This window comes from Typopeltis vanoorti, chromosome 12 (genome assembly GCF_054136105.1).
Source record: "Typopeltis vanoorti isolate ZY-2024b chromosome 12, IOZ_Tvanoo_1.0, whole genome shotgun sequence".
In the NCBI taxonomy this organism is placed as follows: Eukaryota; Metazoa; Arthropoda; class Arachnida; order Uropygi; family Thelyphonidae; genus Typopeltis; species Typopeltis vanoorti.
The window spans coordinates 56,419,765-56,438,833 of record NC_143560.1 but is presented as its reverse complement, the minus strand read 5'-3'; the positions used below and the strand labels follow the sequence as shown (position 1 = coordinate 56,438,833).

Sequence of the window (19,069 nt, the reverse complement as noted above, 5' to 3'; positions counted from 1 at the left end):
ATACAGTAGGCAAGGTTGAGATGGTTTGGTCATGTGATGAGAAAGGAAGACGAATATGTGGGAAGAAGGGTCATGCAGATAGATGTGCAAGGAAGGGGGAAGTGTGGGCGGCCAAAGAAGAGATGAAGGGAGCTGGTAGAAGAGGACTTGAGGATGAAGAACTTGGATGTGGTGACAGCCCAAGACAGGAGAATGTGAAAGAGACTCATCATCAACAGTGACCCCACTTAAGTGGGAGAAGCTGCAGAAGAAGAAGATTTCATACATTTTAAATTTTTAGGGATTGTCATTAGAATATGATAGGAAATGGTTCTTCATCCAAGGAATGTTATGCCTTGGCATTTCAAATCACAGAGATTATTCCTGGAAGCAGTTCATGTTCTACAGCAGGGCTGTCCAACCTTAGGTAATCCGAGGGCAGCATTAAAAAAATTATTTATCCGAGGGCCACATCACAATGCGCATCTAGTAATTTGGTGAGCAGCAGCAACACAACCTCGACAGCTGAACAAATGAACAACACTAAGCATGCACTCACGTTCCTCATGAGCGCCTGGAGCATGCGCATTAGAACAAAACAGTGTAAGAACGCTTCTTTGACACATCTAATATTTGAAAAACGTGTGGGTATATAGTGATGTAAAAACACCAAATAAAATCATCAACATCAAGATTATTGATTAATGATAGAATTAAAATATATAATACGCATTCGATTCAAATTGTTATTTTATTTTATTTTTTCGCTCGTGAAAATCAAAACCCACAGGTGGGCCGCACAAAATCGCACCACAAGTCACATCCAGTGCTTTGGACAGCCCTGTTCCAGAACCCAGTGAACCGCAATAGAGTTGATAGTGTATCCTACACAAATTTTAGCACATTGCTCTCTCCTCCTGTCAGCAGTAATCACAGATCACTGTAGGGAGTACCACCATCACCCTCCATACACGTGACTGTCCTTGTTCTCAGGGTCATTTTATTCCCTGTCTTCTCTCTCTCTCTGTGTAAGTGCCCTGGATAATGATAGCTCGAGATGGCAAAACATTGGCATGAAAATAATTAACTGAGTAAATTAGTTTCATTCCAGTTCCACATAATTTTTATTCCAGAAACTTCAACATGAATCATTAAAATAGCTATGGAAATGCAATCAAATTTAGACTTCAATTTCTTGAAATTAATATTTTGAGTCCTAGCTGAAAGATTACATAAAAAGGTTTGTGTCTGAAATCACAGGCAATCTGACTGATTTTTTCATAACTCAAGATATAAAATGCTCAGTGAACCCAGTAAGACCAAAATATTTATTTATTTTTAACTTAAAGTAATGATCTAAACTTTCATAAAATAAGTAAAATGAGATACCAAGTGCTTTAATTACTGAAATGAGTCAGAAGTTCTCCTCAGAGAAAGCAAAAAGATTAATTGCTTTTCACGATAATCAGCTATTCCTAACATTTGTGTGAAGATGAATATCATTTAAGAACAGTGGGAATTCAGGTTTAAATTACAAAACATCACATCAAAAAACAAGGATAAGATAAAACATATCACACAGATCTCTTTAAATATAATTGTTTATGAAACTAAACAAAACACATTAAATATACTAATGTATTTTTCATGAAGACCTTTAATTAAAGTAGCTTTCTAACCAAAATACAATCTCTAAATGAGATACTAGAAAACAAAGAATTTCATGCTAGTGGGAAATCGAAAACATTTTCCAGGTAACAAATTTAAATGTATGCAAATACATTACAATTTTATAAAACTTTTAATGAAAACTGCAATAAACATAAAATGTGCAGGATGTCCTATATTGTTTATGAAACTATTCGAATTTTGTAGTGTGAAATGAAAATAACTGTTCTGCAGATTTATATCTGCTATTGAAATATTTATTATGATTTTTTTTTTTATTATACAATACTGCCTTGGCAAAAGAACGGATGATTATTATTACAATGGAAGATCAGTCTTTGAATTTGTCAAACTATGTATTATATTGCACTGCATTCTCTTAATCTATTAGAACGGCATTTTCAAAACTATATACATCACTACCCAAAAATATTATTCAGAAAATAACTTATTTAATCAAATGATTTATCATAACAATTTAATTACTGTTATTTTCTGTTTAGAATTATGATGTCCTTTTTTTTGCATAAATCAGGCATTCTGCTTTAACTTTTTAAAAATCTTTTTTTTTTTTTACTAAATACTTTGTACACTATGAGCAAAAAATTAGACTGCTGGATGGTGATTATTTCTAATTGAGGAGACTGAAATTATAATTATCTTTAGAAAATTAAACATCAAAGATACATCATTTAAAACAAGTAATACTCCTGTACTTGAAAAATTTATTGTCTAAAAGAAATTTAGGTTAAAAAAAGTTTCCAGATGTATTTCACCAACATCCAAAATATTGCACCAGAAAATATGAGCGATTTTATTCAACTAAATTCAATGAAACTGACCAATGCAATATAAATTTCGTACATTTAGGATATTTTCTTAGAAAATTTAATTACATTGATATGAAAGAAACTGGGAAGAGGGGACTGGAATCCAGACCATAACTACCGATTGTTTCAATTCACAGTTTAATTCAGTATCTAAAAGGGTGCTTCTAATAAATTAGAGATGCTGCCATAGTTTCATGTTTAAATATGTGTGAAATGCATTTAAATAGTACCCCAATGCCCCTAAATATATTTAAGTGCTGCAAACTCTACTTATTAGTGAACAGGTTCTGTATCTACACACACATTTATGCAGACTATAATGTGTCCATGGCATCATCAGACCTGTATATCCTACCTGATGATTCTTAAGCTTGAAGTATCTGATTGCATCACAAAAAGTCAGCAGCACAGTACTTATATTCCTTAAAGTTCAACTCGGCTGCTGTGCTTCACCATCACTTTATGTATTGGGTGGATGATGAAAACATTACAAGGACAATCAAACAGTAACAACAACAGCAGCAACAACAACAACAACAACAACAACACAATGAACAAACAACAGTTTCTTCTCCTTTTGTTTTCATTCCTACATAACAAGCACAAGCTATAGAAATAGATCATTAAAAATACTTCACTAATTAAAGAGTAATATCCTGCACAAACTAATGAGGCAGGTTTAACAAGAATTTTGCATTTAGAACTCATCTGAATTTATACTCAGAAGTTTTCAGCATAGTGGTAGAAAATCTGATTAATATTCCAGTCATAAAGTCAATTTCTATTTAATACAATTACCTTTGTGGTAAGCACAGAACACAATACACAGATTAAAAAAATAATAAAAATAAAATAATATTAAGGTAAAAAATTCAGTTTTAAAAATATTTTAAAAGTAGCTTTGTTTTTTTTACTTACATAGCATTAATCATTAACCAGTATTAATATTTTACTGTAAGACATAACCAAGATGCATTTTTATATCATCATAAATTCTTCTGTTTGAAGTTATTTATACTAAATATCAGTCAATCTTTTTGTATTAAAAAACAAACAAACTGCAATTTGTGGGAAAAAATGAGACAGAAGTTTGTATAACTGCCTTAGTATCCATGATTTTTGTACTACTAACAGTGTGCACAATTGAAATTATTGAAAGCTACAGATAAATCACAGCTTAATGAAAGGTTAAGGACAAGACATAATTATCTAAACATTTAAAATATGTTTACGTTAACAAAACAATGTCTGCATATATTACAAGTTGAACATGCAACTAGTAAAGTTATTCTTGCTATTCAGCATTTCACTTCTTCCTCTAATAATGAACACAATGGTGAGTAGGTAAACAAGACAACAATAATTATTGTTTCATAAATAGTTACATAAGAGTCATTAACACCACATATTTTGATGGACATTTCAGACTACACTACCCTAATTATATGTATATAATAAAATAAATGGAATAAATAAGTTCATCTTAAAAAAATGCAGTTAAGAGTTCTGAAATGCAGATGCAAAATGAAAACATAAAAAAGTAACTTACAAAAGATAAAAGAAATATTTGTGGATGTGAAAGGTACCTGACCCATTTAAAATAAATGAGATTTTTTTATACAAAAATTTAAGACTTGCTGTCACGCTGCATATTAGACTATCTCCTCCTAATACATGATAATCACTATTTTATGTAATGACCATGATTAAAAAAGTACACAATTTATTGATCATTAAATAAGATTACCTAATGGATGTAATGTGATTACTGAAATACCATTTATATGATAATCTAAAATAATAAATTTAAAAATTGCACAATCAGAAAAAAAATTTACAAATATATGTTAATTGTGAATGAAGAGGGTATTTAAAGGAAGATAGTTATGAAGTAATGAAAGCTATCTAAACTGAAATAATGCACACATGATGAATTAGAATAAAAACGAATGTGTCACCCAAATCTGCATTTTTTTAAAACTAGAAATGCAGTTTTCTACAACAAGTGCAAACCCCTCTTCTTGGGTTTATTAAAATGATTTAAATGGCAGTGTAAAACAACCTTTTTCAAAGAGGGGTAGCCATAAATATAGTTTGTGCAAATATTTTCACAACAGAAAAAAGAGACAGAAATAGAGAGAAAGATTGGATGAGTAAGAAAGGAATTACATGACACTTAACAACAATGAACAAAGCCACTAAAGTTCCAGTGATAAATTATGAGAAATATGAAATAAAAAAATAAAAAAAAAAAGTTAAAAATTAAACAAATTCAGTTCTCCCTGACTGTAACAGATAAATGATCTTACATGTACTGAGATTAGATTTATGTAAAACAAGACATATGTAAAACAAGAACAGAATATATCAAAATTAAATATTTGACAGTCCTCTGGCTCCGCTGGCAGACTGGTCATAATTTGTTGTTGAGATGCTGGATAGTATGGCACTTTACCTGGCAGTAGAGATTGCTGACAGCTGCCCAAGAACTCAGTGAATTCATGACTATAAATAATATCTTCTAAAATGTTGCAGCAGTTTCAAAATAGTTGTCAGCAATATATGATGCTGACTAGAGGAAATGATGGCATCAATGGCATATAAATGTCCTGGCAGTGAGAAAAAGTTAGGGGTGGTGAATATGACATGCAAATTGCACCTAATGATCAGCTTCTGAGAGATTTTTCATGTTACAGTCGCAGGGAAGAAGACTGAATAATTAGATCTGCTAGGATGTTCTCACACTCATGATTCTGAACTGCTACATGCTGGACTGGTTGCTGCAGAAGTTGGAACATCAGTTAGTGATATTGTTTTGAAGAAATTTCTCAAAGGTATAAATAAATGTTTAATCACAGGAACACTCCATGCTTTGCCTAACAGCTGTTGTCTCCTTCCCAGAGGAATATTACCAACATCAGTATAGTGGCGAGGAAAGCCAAATACCCTGAAAATTAAAGGTAAATAAAAGAGATAATGTTTAACTAACTGAATTAATTAATATTTAGTATATAATTACTATTATGCAGTTCATGCACATAACAATATCATGCTAAGATGAGGACTTAATGAACCTGAAATCTATAGTTCAAGGCAGTAATAAATTTGTCTTGGTAAAGCAGTGTTTCTCAGCCTTTATATAAATTCAACATGGTAAGCAGTTAAAGAGTGAGAAACATTGCTCTATCATGCTGAATTGGATAATGCTCTATTAGCTATTACATTACTTTATGTGGAACACTTTTTTTTCTGCAATCCATCATTCCTCAACTTTCTTAACGCGGGATTTGATTAACGCACTGAAATTAATTACGGCAATCCCTTGATATACGCACCTTTAACCCTGGGGAGCTCGCAGCTGATCTGACAGATACATGCAAAATGCTTAATACAGGGGGTCCTCGACCTATGTCATTTCGACTTTACGGCAGTAATCCCATAAATAATTTAAAAAAAAAAAAAAATTTTGACTTGAAGCAGCACAACGTAAAATTCAAACGTTGCGGGCGAAATTGTTTGTGAGCGCAGCGGAAGAATACGGCGTTTGTTTTGGAGAGGTGGTGTCGCTTGGGTCCCAGTATACACTCTTTGGGTACTGCGTGCTTTGTTTACATCTGCTCTCTCACTTTTGTGTTTGTGTTTTTTTGTGACTTTTTATCCTTCAATATGGCTCCCAAACGGGAGCCATATTGAAGGATTCGACTTGCATCGAAAATCGTATTACGTCAGTCCATAGGAACGGATCTCCGACGTAACTTGAGGACCTCTTGTATAAATATTACACAATTCGGTGTATAGCTTGGAGGTCATGAGTAGCTGTGCATATTCCACACTGTTTTTTGCTGTCAGTTTGGTTTAAAACATGTTATGTAAAGGTTTGTGATATCTGACAGTAAATTGTATCTGAGAGATATACCACAACCTCCGATGTCAGTATAGTATGGTTTAGTTTTTTTTTTTTTTATTCTTTCTTCAATAATTTCTAGATTGTAACTGAAACCATCATATATTACTGAAATAGAGAGCCAAACTCTTATTTATCATACATGTCCTCTAGGAGATGTGCTTTACATTATGGAGAATACTAAGGAAAGTGATCTGGAGCTTACTCCACCTTTACTACGAGTTGCCCATAATGTTGCTTATGCTTGCATCTGCCAAAACTTTTAGTTTCTATATATTCGGCATGAAACTCTTGTAGTTTCCATATTCGGCTATGAAAAAATGTTGGATTCAATATCCACTTAATTTGTGCCATCATGTATTATATTTGCAGTGCTTTTTCTTTATGTTTTATTGCTTGTGTGCCGAGGTCTGGAGAGTCATTTTGCTTGTTATCGTAGAATTTATGCCGATAAGAAAAAAACTAAAACTGTTCAAACGATTCTTGATAACTTCTTTTGATAAAAAAATTGCATTAAATAATGTAATACACCTATTTATTAAACATTTACTTTGCATTCATTTTTTATCTTTCCTAAAAGAGTACCATATAAAACGAATTATTAATACAGTAATCAATCATGGACAAATTGTAATTTTTACTATTGATTATTAGATTTGATTAATGCGATTTTGATATTTTGATATATATTGTAAAATAGAGTTGAATGACTTAAAGTGAGAGTTAGGTAAAAAAAAGGGGGTTTAATAGTAAAACACGACTAGTTTTGGCTTACAACAGCCTTCATCAGGTGACATTATAAAAGAAATGAAAAAACACTAAACACTGAAGGTTAAAAAACTATGAACAACATAGAGAATCTCTATACACAATTAGCATGAAAACGTTGTAGTTGTATTTAAAGCTGTTCTTTCGTTTGTTGCATTGTTGGGAGAGTGCATGCTTGCAACATCACATGAATGCCAGTACATGATTACAGCTGAATGACTATCTGGGAGGTTGTAGCTCAAGTTATTATTTAGATGTTCAGGGTTGAGGATGATTTCCCTAGATTCTACGATTTTTCTCTCCAATTCATCATGGCAATGAAAGATGTTAGTAGATCTGTCCCAGCGGACTGTATGACTTGGGTTTTCATCATTAGGATCAGCCGAGAAAACGATATGGCTTGATAAGGCAGTGGCTTGCTGCCTCTTGTAAGCAATGTCCCTCATGTGTTCCTCCATAACGTAATTCAATAGATTTGTCCATCTGGCCAAAATAAGGAATATCACAATCACACCTTATTTTGTACACACCAGAATATTTAAGATGATGATGATGACAAGGTTTTGGGTGGCTTATTAAGGAGAAGATTTTTTTATATCAGCTGCTTTCTCTAATGCATCGAAAAATTCCACCACTTCTTCCTTAGTTGAAAGTGGAGTGAACAAAGTTCTGATATTGTATTTTCTCAGAACCTTGGCGCTAATTTTTGTGAAACTGAACTTATATAAGGAATAGTATATTGCCTTTAAATGTATTTATTTCTTCTGTGTAATGACTAGGAGGATTAAGAAGGAATTTTTCAATAATTCTTTCAGAATATCCATTAAGTATGAAAGTAGTTTTGAGATAGTTGATTTCTTTTTGAAGTTCATTTGGGTCATCAAGAAGAGAGCGAGCTCTATGTCCCAAGGTAGAAATTATTCCAAGTTTTTGGGGAGGGAAGTGATGGGACTGACTATGAAGATATCTGTTGGTATGTGTAGGCTTTCTATACATTAAAATTTTAAATTTACCAGAAGAGCGGGTCAGTTTTATATCTAGAAAAGGTAGGGAACCGTCAGTTTCAAGCTCTGCTGTGAGCTTTATACTTGGATATCGACTATTGAGATGTTCCAGGAAATCCATTAGTGAATCATGTCCATGGCTCCAAATGAGGAAAATGTCATCCACATAACGTTTCCAAACTTTAGGTGTTAAAGCAAAGTAAGAGATAGCCTTGGCTTCAAAAATCCTCCAAGTAAATATTTGCAAGAACAGGGGATAAAGGATTACCTATCGCCAGACCATGATTTTGCTTGTATATAGTATCTTGGAATCTAAAGTAACCAGACTTGATGCAACGGATAAGTAAGGCCAACATTTTTTTGGATAACTTGTCTTTGAGTAATGTTATGACTTTGTCTGTTGGGATATTAGTGAACAAGCCATGATTTCACCTTCATTAACCGTCACATCTTTAATGTATGAAACAAAGTCCGCTGTGTTATTGATAAAGGATGAAGACTTGCGTGAAAAACATTTGAGGTATTTTGCAAGATGTTTAGAAAGTTTGTACGTCTGAGAATCAATACCTTCCACAATGAGACATAGTGTGATGTTTTCTTTATGGATTTTTGGAACTCCATATATGCACGGAATAAGAGGATGGAGAGAGCGTAGAGACAGGTGAACATTTCGAGACAGTTCAATGGTAGTTTTTAATAAGTTGTTGGTACTTTTTAAATTGTACACGTTTTGGTCATAAAGTATTACAAAATAAAGATTTATTGTTACATAGACCATATATTTAATAAATGGCAATTTGTAAGAGCTCAAGAACGTTGTAAATATATGGTCTATGTAACAATAAATCTTTATTTTGTAAGTTGTTGGTACAATTTTGAAGTTTTCGAGTTGGATCTCTCTCAAGTATTGAGTAGGTATCACTTTGTAGTAATTCAAGCATCTTATTTTGGTAATTTTCAGAGTTGAGGATAACTGTTGCATTGCCTTTGTCTGCAGGAAGAATAATTATATCTCTGTTATTTTTTAAACTCTTAATTGCTTTGCGTTCTGTCGAAGTAATGTTATCTGCAGGTGGTTTTGCATTATTGATAATAAAGATGGATTCAATACACAGAAGTTTTGCATCTTGTGAACGGAGGAATGAAGTAGCTTTTCTATTTTGGTAAGGAGTATATATATATATATATATATATATATATACATACACACTCTTTTTATATATGTGTGTGTGTGTGTGTATATACACACACACACACACACACACACACACTAGGGGGATACCCACCCCTGGCACCTACTGTGCCCAACCCCCCCCCCCAAGTTCCAGGGTGGTAAGCCGGTAAGACAAAAAACATGACATAAAAATGTTTCAAATTTTGGCTTATCTTTTTATATATATAGAATATATATATATATATAGTACAGTCAACTCCCACTAAAGCAAACACTATTATAACAAACTACTGAGAAATCCCCAAGTTCCCTAGTGTTAAAGCAATTTTCAACATAAAAATAATATTATGTTGAAAAATTATAGCAAACTATCCACTATGACAAATTATTTCTGTGATTGCTATGAATATATTATAGTGAGATTTGGCTGTATAAAGCAACATAAAGATCATTCAGAATTTAATTATAAATCTACCAAACCAATAGTCCCTCCTCCTCTTTCATTTCATCTACTTCTATATTCCATAAACCCAGGGATTGCAGTTTTCAGATGTTCTGAAACAGCCATCAATAGATTCTTTTGCTTTTACCAACATTCACTGTATTGGAGTAATATGAAAAACCCAGCCCAATGAAAACCATCTCAAACTCTAGCTGGATACATGATATCTTCTACAAATCCAAGTAGCATGCAACCTATAAAGTTATGTGGAAATCTTATGAAATTATGCACCACCATCCTACCATCCAAATACACTCCTTGGCTGTAACCTATACACCGAAGACTTCCATAAAAGAAGTATTATTATTATTATTATTTGGATATCCTAAATTGATCGAAAAATGGATACCTTTCCATGAACTTTTCAACTTGGAAAAGAGAAAGTCTTGCTGGGTAAGATCTAATGAGTAAGGCCAAAGAGTGGAATCACTTCTTTAACAAGACACCAACTGATAGCAGTTGATTTTATGGTTTCTTTTTAATTTTTTTTTTCTGTCATCAAGATCAAAGAAAATTACTAATACTTTTCACCTTTCATTATTGATATTTGTGATTCTCTGCTCTTAGAGAGTGAAGTTATTTTGATTGCACTGGTTGTCATTATCACTGGTTTCAGGCTGTATTGAAAGAGTAAAGTTTCATCACAGTCTTCAAAAACATTGCATCTTTGATTTATTTCAAATTTTCAGCATATATTTGTTTCTTGTCATGTTCTGTTCTTCATTTGAATTTTCTGGCACTATTCTAGATGCTTTTCGTGTTTAAATAAATAATACTTACATTTTGCTTCATTCAGGGTCAACCTTGAAAGCTGACTAAGGGTGGTTAGGAAGCATGTGGGATCTAGGTTCATCCCATGGTGTGTGAGAAATGGATACATTTAGATGTGAGTGCATCTTCTGTTAATATATTCAAAGCAAGATATGATAAGTATTTATGCAGAGGTGACTAAAAAGGACTTTGTGAAGATGCTGTTCTTATTATCACAGTACCTACAGGGAGTAGGTACTGTGATAATAATGTAGGTACTACTGCCTAAGTATCCATCATATCTCTCTCTGTTTGCATATATTAACAGAAGATACATCCAATATGTAATGGTTCCATGCTCTCATTCCACATACTCATCACATCATAAGATGAATCTGAGCCTCACATATTTCCTAACCATACCCTTAGTTAGCTTCTCTATAATGCTGAATTCTACCTATATGCCATAAACTGCAAAATTTCACTTGCATTTATATTGTATGATTGTCTTAGCAACTTACAAGTGCCTCTATGACAGCTGGAAAAAAGTGGGGACAATGTGCCTTTTGGAAAATATCGGAGATCAATTCTTGTCACGAGGAGAGGATCTTCACATGGACATTTTTTTTTTGCAAATGAAGGTGAGTTAGTTGATCTCATATGGAGGTAGCTAGAGTTTTTGCTCTCCAGAAACTCAGTTTTTTAATCCCATATTACAGATAAATCAGCCTGAGAATACACACAATTAACAGACAAAAATCCTATTATTGGACAGTAGATGGTAGTTCATGTGGTGTAGCATGTCCTCTCACAATGAGCCTTAATAAGTCACATAAGTCTATAAGTCTGTTTATAAGTCACATAATAATAATGACTTGCATGTTTTTGTCATACCTCCTCTCTTCTGTTTATTGTTCAAATTTTGAAAACCACATTCCTTCAATCTCTCCTCATATACACAATTCCATAGGCAAGTTATTATCTTGGTTACTTGTTGTTGAATCTTTTCCAATGTTTACCCATTTCCTTTGAATCCAGATGACTATATCTACACAGAGTAATCCAGATGTGGTCTTATCAAATATGTTTACAAATTAATAAAAAACATGGATGCAAAGTGTCCATTGAAACTGAAATTACATCTGAAACATGGATACAAAGCATAAATTACTTGATATACTTCATTCATATGGATAGTTAGGCGGTTGATTCTTTGCCCCAAGTCTCTAGATTCATTAACTACTTGCAGCAAGTTTCCATTAATATAATATTCTGCTTGCAATATTCTCTTGCCTTTTGGTTGGAGAGCGGATTCGCTAACTACTCAGCCAACTAGGCTGGCAGAGAGATTTTCAGATGGTATTACTAGATCTCGTGTTCTTGTACCATAAGTCCTTTCCATTACATACTTACTGATTAAGATAGTTATACCAGAGTAATTCTATAGATTCCCTTTTCCCTCATCCTGAATACCTTCTCCTCCCTCCAGGCTATATTCACATAGTTGAGTCATTCATATTGATAGACTTCGTTGTATCCATAAGGTTCACCTGTCTATGTAGTTCAGAGTCCTTTTCGAATGATCCTGGTCTATAGCATCATCCAAATGGGCATTCTGTACTGTTAACTTCAATCTCAAACCAGAGAGCCTCAAACCCATTTCCAGTATCACTCATACTACTACTACCTCAATTGGAAATTTCTACTCTAGTTGGATTTAATTCTGCAATCATTATTGGCAGGGCCATCGCCTGATTAGATCGTGTCCTGAGGCAAACAATTTAAATATCACCCCTGATGGATTATAAGACAAAAATATAAGAAAATCTCCAATTGCTATTTTGTTTTTATTACAAGAGAAACATTAATGCAAAACAATTACATAATAATATTAATTAAATGTTTGCTCTACAGGGATATCACACAATAAAACTGTTTATAAGCTCTTCTAAATTCCAATTATAACCTATGTTCGTCTCTATCGATCTACTTGCTAGAACAACAAATCTTTTTTGGGGTTTGCTGTTTGCAAATAATTTTTAATCAGCTTAAGCTTGGAAAAACTTCTTTCTGCACTTTCTATGCTAACAGGAATTGTTAACAATATCCTTTGGGCGGTGGATACGTTGGGATAAATTTCTACAAGATTTTGGTTTTATATATATATATATATATATATACATACATACATACATACGAGGATCGTCCAAAAGGTTTTCGGACTTGACCATAGATGGCAAAACTATCGGCAAGATTTTTTTTTCTAAGTTGGTACATCTGTCATAAGCATCCATGTGAAATTGTAAGTCATTCTATCAAGTAGATTATTTTATACAGCTGTCTGAAGCAAAAGTGTTGTCTGTATCCTTTGAAATGGATAAAATTGAGTATTGTGCAGTTATAAAATTCTTTGTAAAAGAAGGTTTAACGGCAAAAGAAATTCATTCAAAGTTCATAAAAGTTTAGGGGTACTTGTCTCCTTTGTTTTCAACAATTAAGAAATGGGCTGCCATGTTTAAACGTCGCCTTACCAGCCTTGAAGATGATCGTGAAGGATGTCAAAAAAGTGTAACACCACCAGAAATCATTGATGAAGTGCACGATATGCTATTGGGTGACCGGCAAGTCAAAGTGTGTGAAATTGCTGAGACTATAGGCATTTCAAAAGAACGTGTAGGATATATTTTGCATGAGAATTGCATATGAAAAAGCTTTGTACAAGATGGGTGGCATGCTTGCTCACAGAAGATCAAAAACAACACACTCACATGAAAATCTCTGAACAGTGCTTGGAGCGTTTTAACAAGAATAAAACTGTTTTTGTGAATCGATTTATTACTATGGATGAGACTTGGATTCACCATTACATACCAGAATCCAAACACCAGTCAAAACAGTGGACAGAAGCTGGTTGTTCAGCGCCAAAGAAGTTGGTTCCATCAGCAGGAAAGGTCATGGCATCGGTGTTTTGGGATGCTAAAGGCATTTTGTTTATTAGTTATCTTGAAAAGGGTAAAACAATAACCGAGGAATATTATTCCGATCTTTTAACCAGACTAGATGAAAAAATTTGTGAGAAAAGACACGGTTTGCAGAAGAAAAAAGAGCTTTGAAAGCTAAGTTATTTCTCTTGCAATAAGCTTCAACTGTCAGGCAAAAATAAGATTTAAACCAATCTTCAAATAGAATTTGGGTCCTTCTGATTCACCTGCCAAATTACAGGTAAAGAGTTACATTCTTTTAAAGCCCTTGGGTTCTGAGTTCAATAGACAAGCAGTGACTTCAATGCTCTTATCTTCAACATGATTAATGGGCTGTAAAATTTACCAAGAACGTAATTTCTAAATACATGCAGCAGAACAACTGGAGCTTGTAATACACCCACTCTTAATGCTGGCAGTGAAGTAACTGGCTGTTACTCAGGCTCTGGGAGCATGGCTGTGTGGGAGGAATGACGTCATCATGCTCACGCCACGAGGCTTGCATGTTTTTGCGTGGTAAATTTAAAGGCACGTTAATCAAAACTCTTGGCGCATATATAAAGGGACTGTTGCAATTAATTTAGCCTCGTTAAGCAAGGGATACCTGTACTATCTATTCCCATCCTCTGCAACTTGTACACCAACTTATCATGTGGTAATTTATCAAGCACTTTTGCAAAGTCCAAGAACATCACTGTACATGATTCAACCTTATCTAACACACTTGTTACTGTATCATAAAATGCATGTAAATTGCTAAAACAGGCCCTACCCTTTACAAATCCATGCTGATCATCATAAAGAATGTCATGTGCATCACAACCCAATCCTGTATTCTATTCCTTACTAATCTCTCCAACACACCTTGACTACACTGCAGTTATACAGACTTGTCTATAGTTGGAGACTTCTGTCCTAGAACCATGCTTGTGGAGTGATACTATTTCTTTCTTTCCAGTCCATAGTAATCCTACCCACTGCAAGACTTTCACTAAATAACCAGATCAAGGGCCAACTGTGTTGCACATTCCTCAAGAATATGTGATGATATATTGTAAAAAAATGCTGTCTTTTGCATTTTTGTAATATCTTCTTTTATTCTTATTTTACTAATTAGCAGCGCATGCTTTTCCTCTTGTAACCTTTCTCACTTACTTTACTGCATACTATGTTTATCCACCTTCCGTATTTACTAGTCATATGCCTATGAACACGAAAATTTATTTGTAAGACTGCGCCATCCAATATATCAACATTCAGCATAAGATGCAGTAAAACGTCCGATAGATCTCTCTCTCTCTCTCTCTTACTAGCGTAAATTCCTTTACATAAACAGTCGTGGTTCTTAAGTAACTAAACTGCACTTTTAATGCCTTAGTTGTTTCCCGCTCACAAATACGATTATTTTTAGAAACATTGCATTGTAAAATAAAGGATCAGGCAGCACTCTTTTAACAAATAATTAAAATACATTTATTTACATAAATATGAAATATACATGAATTAAACAATAGGAAGATTGCTTTCACTATCCATCTAAAAAAATCTTTAGCATAAATTAGAACCCTTTTACTTCAACACTAAATAATCTCTAACTCAAAAACTTATTTTACTCTCTGCTTACAAATTCAACTTACTAGACTTCTAGTTTACTCGCAAAGAGGTCATTTAACTCTCTGTTAAGTTATTCTTACAAAATTGATATCAACTTCTAACATGCCGATTGACTCTCTTATGGACACTTCTTATTACTATTAAACTAATTCTTAATAGTCCATCTATAACATATTATAAGAGGAATTGTACAAAATTATGGAACTTACAAAGGCTCTGTATCACACATTCAATCAAAAGTCTTGCACAAAAAGTTCTATGGCAATTCTGTCATCTCAGATCTCAGGTTCCCTTCAGGAAAGACTGGCATCAGCAGTATCTCATCGGAAAAACAGCTGACTGTGGACTGCGACCTGCAGTACTCGTACAGCTCCGGCAAAAGGTTGTTTTCCTACGGCGAAAAGAAAAACTTCCGAGCGAAGCTGCTTCGGGTATTTTACATCGGCCTTTCTCCCTTGGCTTGGGCTCGGCGTAATGCCCGGCTCTTCTAACTTTTGTCTCCAATAGCTCAAACTGCTGTCTCCAACTCTCTCTTTTGAATGCCAAATGGGTTCCCTCTCTCTTCTCGGCGACTGGAAGCACTCTATGCTCAGCTCTGCCCCTTTTTATTACACCTTCTCTGAGACCTTGCACGAAGGGTTGAAAACCCTGAAGAAAATCGGATGACTCTTTCATCTTCTTTTAAGTTCGACCCACTCTTTGTTCTCCTTCGTGCATTCTTTTGATTGTATTTTGCTGGTCAGCAGAAACTTGTCTAAACCTAGCGACACTCTTAGATACTAACTTTAACCACCTTACCGGCCATTAAAGATCAAATACCCATCTCAAAAGCTTTGTATCCATCATAAATTTCAATGCAATATCAATGGTATTACAATTTTAATATGCACTTCGCATCCATGGTAATGTGGATGTATATATACGTCCTGGCCGGTAGCGTGGTTAAAGGTGTTATGTGCAGAGCTTGTAAGCAACTTTCTCACACACAAAACTCGTAAACAACTTTTTTGTGCTCTTACACATAGCTCGATGGCAAAGCATTGCCTTTGTTTTTGACGTTAAAACAGTAAATACAGTCACTTCCCATAGGGTTAACTACATTAATATTTAGCAAAATATACATGGAAACAAACAAGGTTATTTACAGTTCTCATGAGACTTGACCTATGTAAAAATCGATGTAAAGCGCTTTGGTATTGCTAAGCTACATCGAATTTTACAATGTCATCCATTCCTACAGCCTTATTAGCATCTAACTCAACCAACATCTGATACAGCTCTGATTCTTCCATTTCCAATTCTTCTAATATTTGTCTCTCTTCTATATATTGCACAGCATCATTTACACTAGTATGATATATGCTGATAAAGAGCTTGTTCAATAATTCCACTATATCCTTTGCAGCTGTTATTCTGCTACCATGACTATCCACCAGTGTTAATCTGCCCATACGTATTCTTTCTCTTGCTTACCATATAGCAGAAAAATTCTCTAGAGTTAACCTTGGTCTGACCAGCCAACCTCCTCTCATACTGCACCTTTTTTTTCTTTACCAAGCTCGTCACATTTCTAGTCTGCACTTTATACTCTGCATAGATCCGATCACCACCAACTCTGTTGTATCCCCTGCATAACATTTTCTTTTCCAGCATAGTTTGCTTGATTTCACTGTTCATCCATTTTACTCCTACTCTATTTACTCGCTTAACCCTTGGTATGCAGTTATACATTGCTTTTGTCAGATACTACGTAAGTTTCCATGCATTGTCAACATCTTTTCTGCTTAGCTCATCTACCCAACATACTGAAGCTAACTCACTACACAGCTTCCTATAATCACCTGCTTTATAGTTCCACATGTATCCATTTTTGGCAGTAACCTTTTTTTGTTTCATTGTTTTCCAAACAAGTACCTCATGATCACTCTCACCAACCTGCGGCAGTGTCAACACCCCATTAACAACTACATCTTGTAAAGTTATCTCCCAATCCAAAACATTAAAGCCTCTAGCTGCTTCAATCACATGCTTCTTAAGATACTTATCTCTCAGAAATTCCACAAACTCACTCTCCTTGTTCCCATACACTATCTCCTCCTTCCATTCTGTATTCCTGTAATTAAGGTCTCCCATCAGGATCACATTCTTTTTATATGCCCAACTAATTTGCCTAAACATTTTACAATTGGTATTCTCTGCATTCCCTGGCCTATAACAGCATCCTATCAAATATACTAACCTGTTTATTTCAACTTCATCCCACACAGATTCAAAAATCTGTGCATGCACTATCAACTTCCACACTTTGCAGACATAATTCCTCTGTGATCATTAACAGCACTCCTCCCTCCTCTTTTCACATTTTTCTCCTTCCAGAAAATTATATGTCCTTCTATTTCTATTCCTGACATCACATCCTCCTTAGACCACCAAGCTTCACTTATTCCAATTATCTTTGGGCATATTGCATTAATGAATGCAACAAACTCAGCTCTATTGCTTTGAATACTTCTTTCATTTATGTACAAACATAACAATCTCTGCATGTATGAGGCCATTCTACCAGCACCAACATTCTCTAATCTAGCTGCTATATCACACCTCTCTCTTCAGTCTGACCACTCCTGTTTCCCTGATCCTGACTCTGATTTCCATTCCTACCTGTCTCATCACCACCTTTATGCATTCTATCATCTTGTGTTGCTGCAACCACATCTTCAAACTCATATCCATTTCCTCCTGTCATACAATCTGTTTATTTGTGCTATCCTGCTTCACAAGTAGACTCTGATGATTTACTACATTAACTTCTTGACTCTGTCTTCTCAGAAAACAATAGGCTTTCTAAATGTCCAACACAAAACCCATTCAAATGTAATCCATCAGCTTTAAACCATTCCAACTTCCCTTCAAATTCACTTCACAGATTTACAAATTGAACAACCTTTGCCTCATACAACTCAGCCATCTTATTATTCATTATGTCTGCTCTCCTTCTCAATTCACTGTTGTCATATCTGGGCAACATGCCTATGACTTTTCCAACAACACTGTTTTTCTTAAATGATATAACAATTTCCTCAAGTCTCTATTAACATTCTTTTTCTCCCTGACTAAGTCCTGCAACACATCAGTTATTTGCTTATTGTTCCACAAGGAAAGCATGTCTTGTGCACTTTATTAGTAATCACACCTCTAATGATTGCGTCCTCATTCAATGATATACGACTATCCTTTGACACTTTCTTCATAAAACTAACTTCCTCCTTCTCATTATCATCAGCCAATCTCTAATTTAGATGTTTAATATCCTCTTAAAGATGTTTCATTTCGCTTTTCATTTTCACTAACTCCTGTCTAAGCTCTTACTACGGTCCTGACACTTGCTCCCATTTCTAATCACTCTATCAAGACCATTTTCACATGCATTAATGCCTTCCTTCTTCTCATTTACCCAAACAGTCCACAAATCTTCCACATTTTTTGGCACATATTTATACAATATATATATACATACACAGTATTCAGTCTAACATAATAGTTCAAGCTGTAAGAATGTGGAATAGTCTTTCCTCCTGAGAAAGATACGGATGAATTTTGTCTTTTAATGTAATCAAGATGAGTGATATTTTTCAAACATGTGAAAATGACATGAAATAGTTGAACCTCTTGAAGATATGTGAAATGTTTTCAGAAATAACTTTCATAAGGTGGTTATTCTCAGATACAGGTTAGGTATATACTATATTTTGTAAAATTTTCATAATTACATTCAGACTAAGTTATTAAGTAAAAGGTCTGACTTGATAATGTCATATTCTTTCATCATCATTCACATAATCGATGAGTCTTGGACTCCCTGGTGTCTAATAATAATAATAATAACACATCTTGT

General features: G+C 34.3%; 1 protein-coding gene across 4 annotated transcripts in view; it reads right to left on the bottom strand.

The window, feature by feature from the left end:
* Positions 1-1,668: 1,668 nt before the first annotated feature.
* Positions 1,669-19,069, bottom strand: part of LOC150100806 (DNA (cytosine-5)-methyltransferase 3A-like) — a 745,691-nt gene continuing 728,290 nt past the window's right edge. For all 4 annotated transcript variants that reach the window (XM_090401182.1, XM_090401184.1, XM_090401186.1 and 1 more), the window contains one exon: positions 1,669-5,424. In XM_090401182.1, coding sequence (XP_090257308.1) covers positions 5,223-5,424 — 202 coding nt within the window. In that variant the 3' untranslated portion in view covers positions 1,669-5,222. The remainder of the gene's footprint in view (positions 5,425-19,069) is intronic.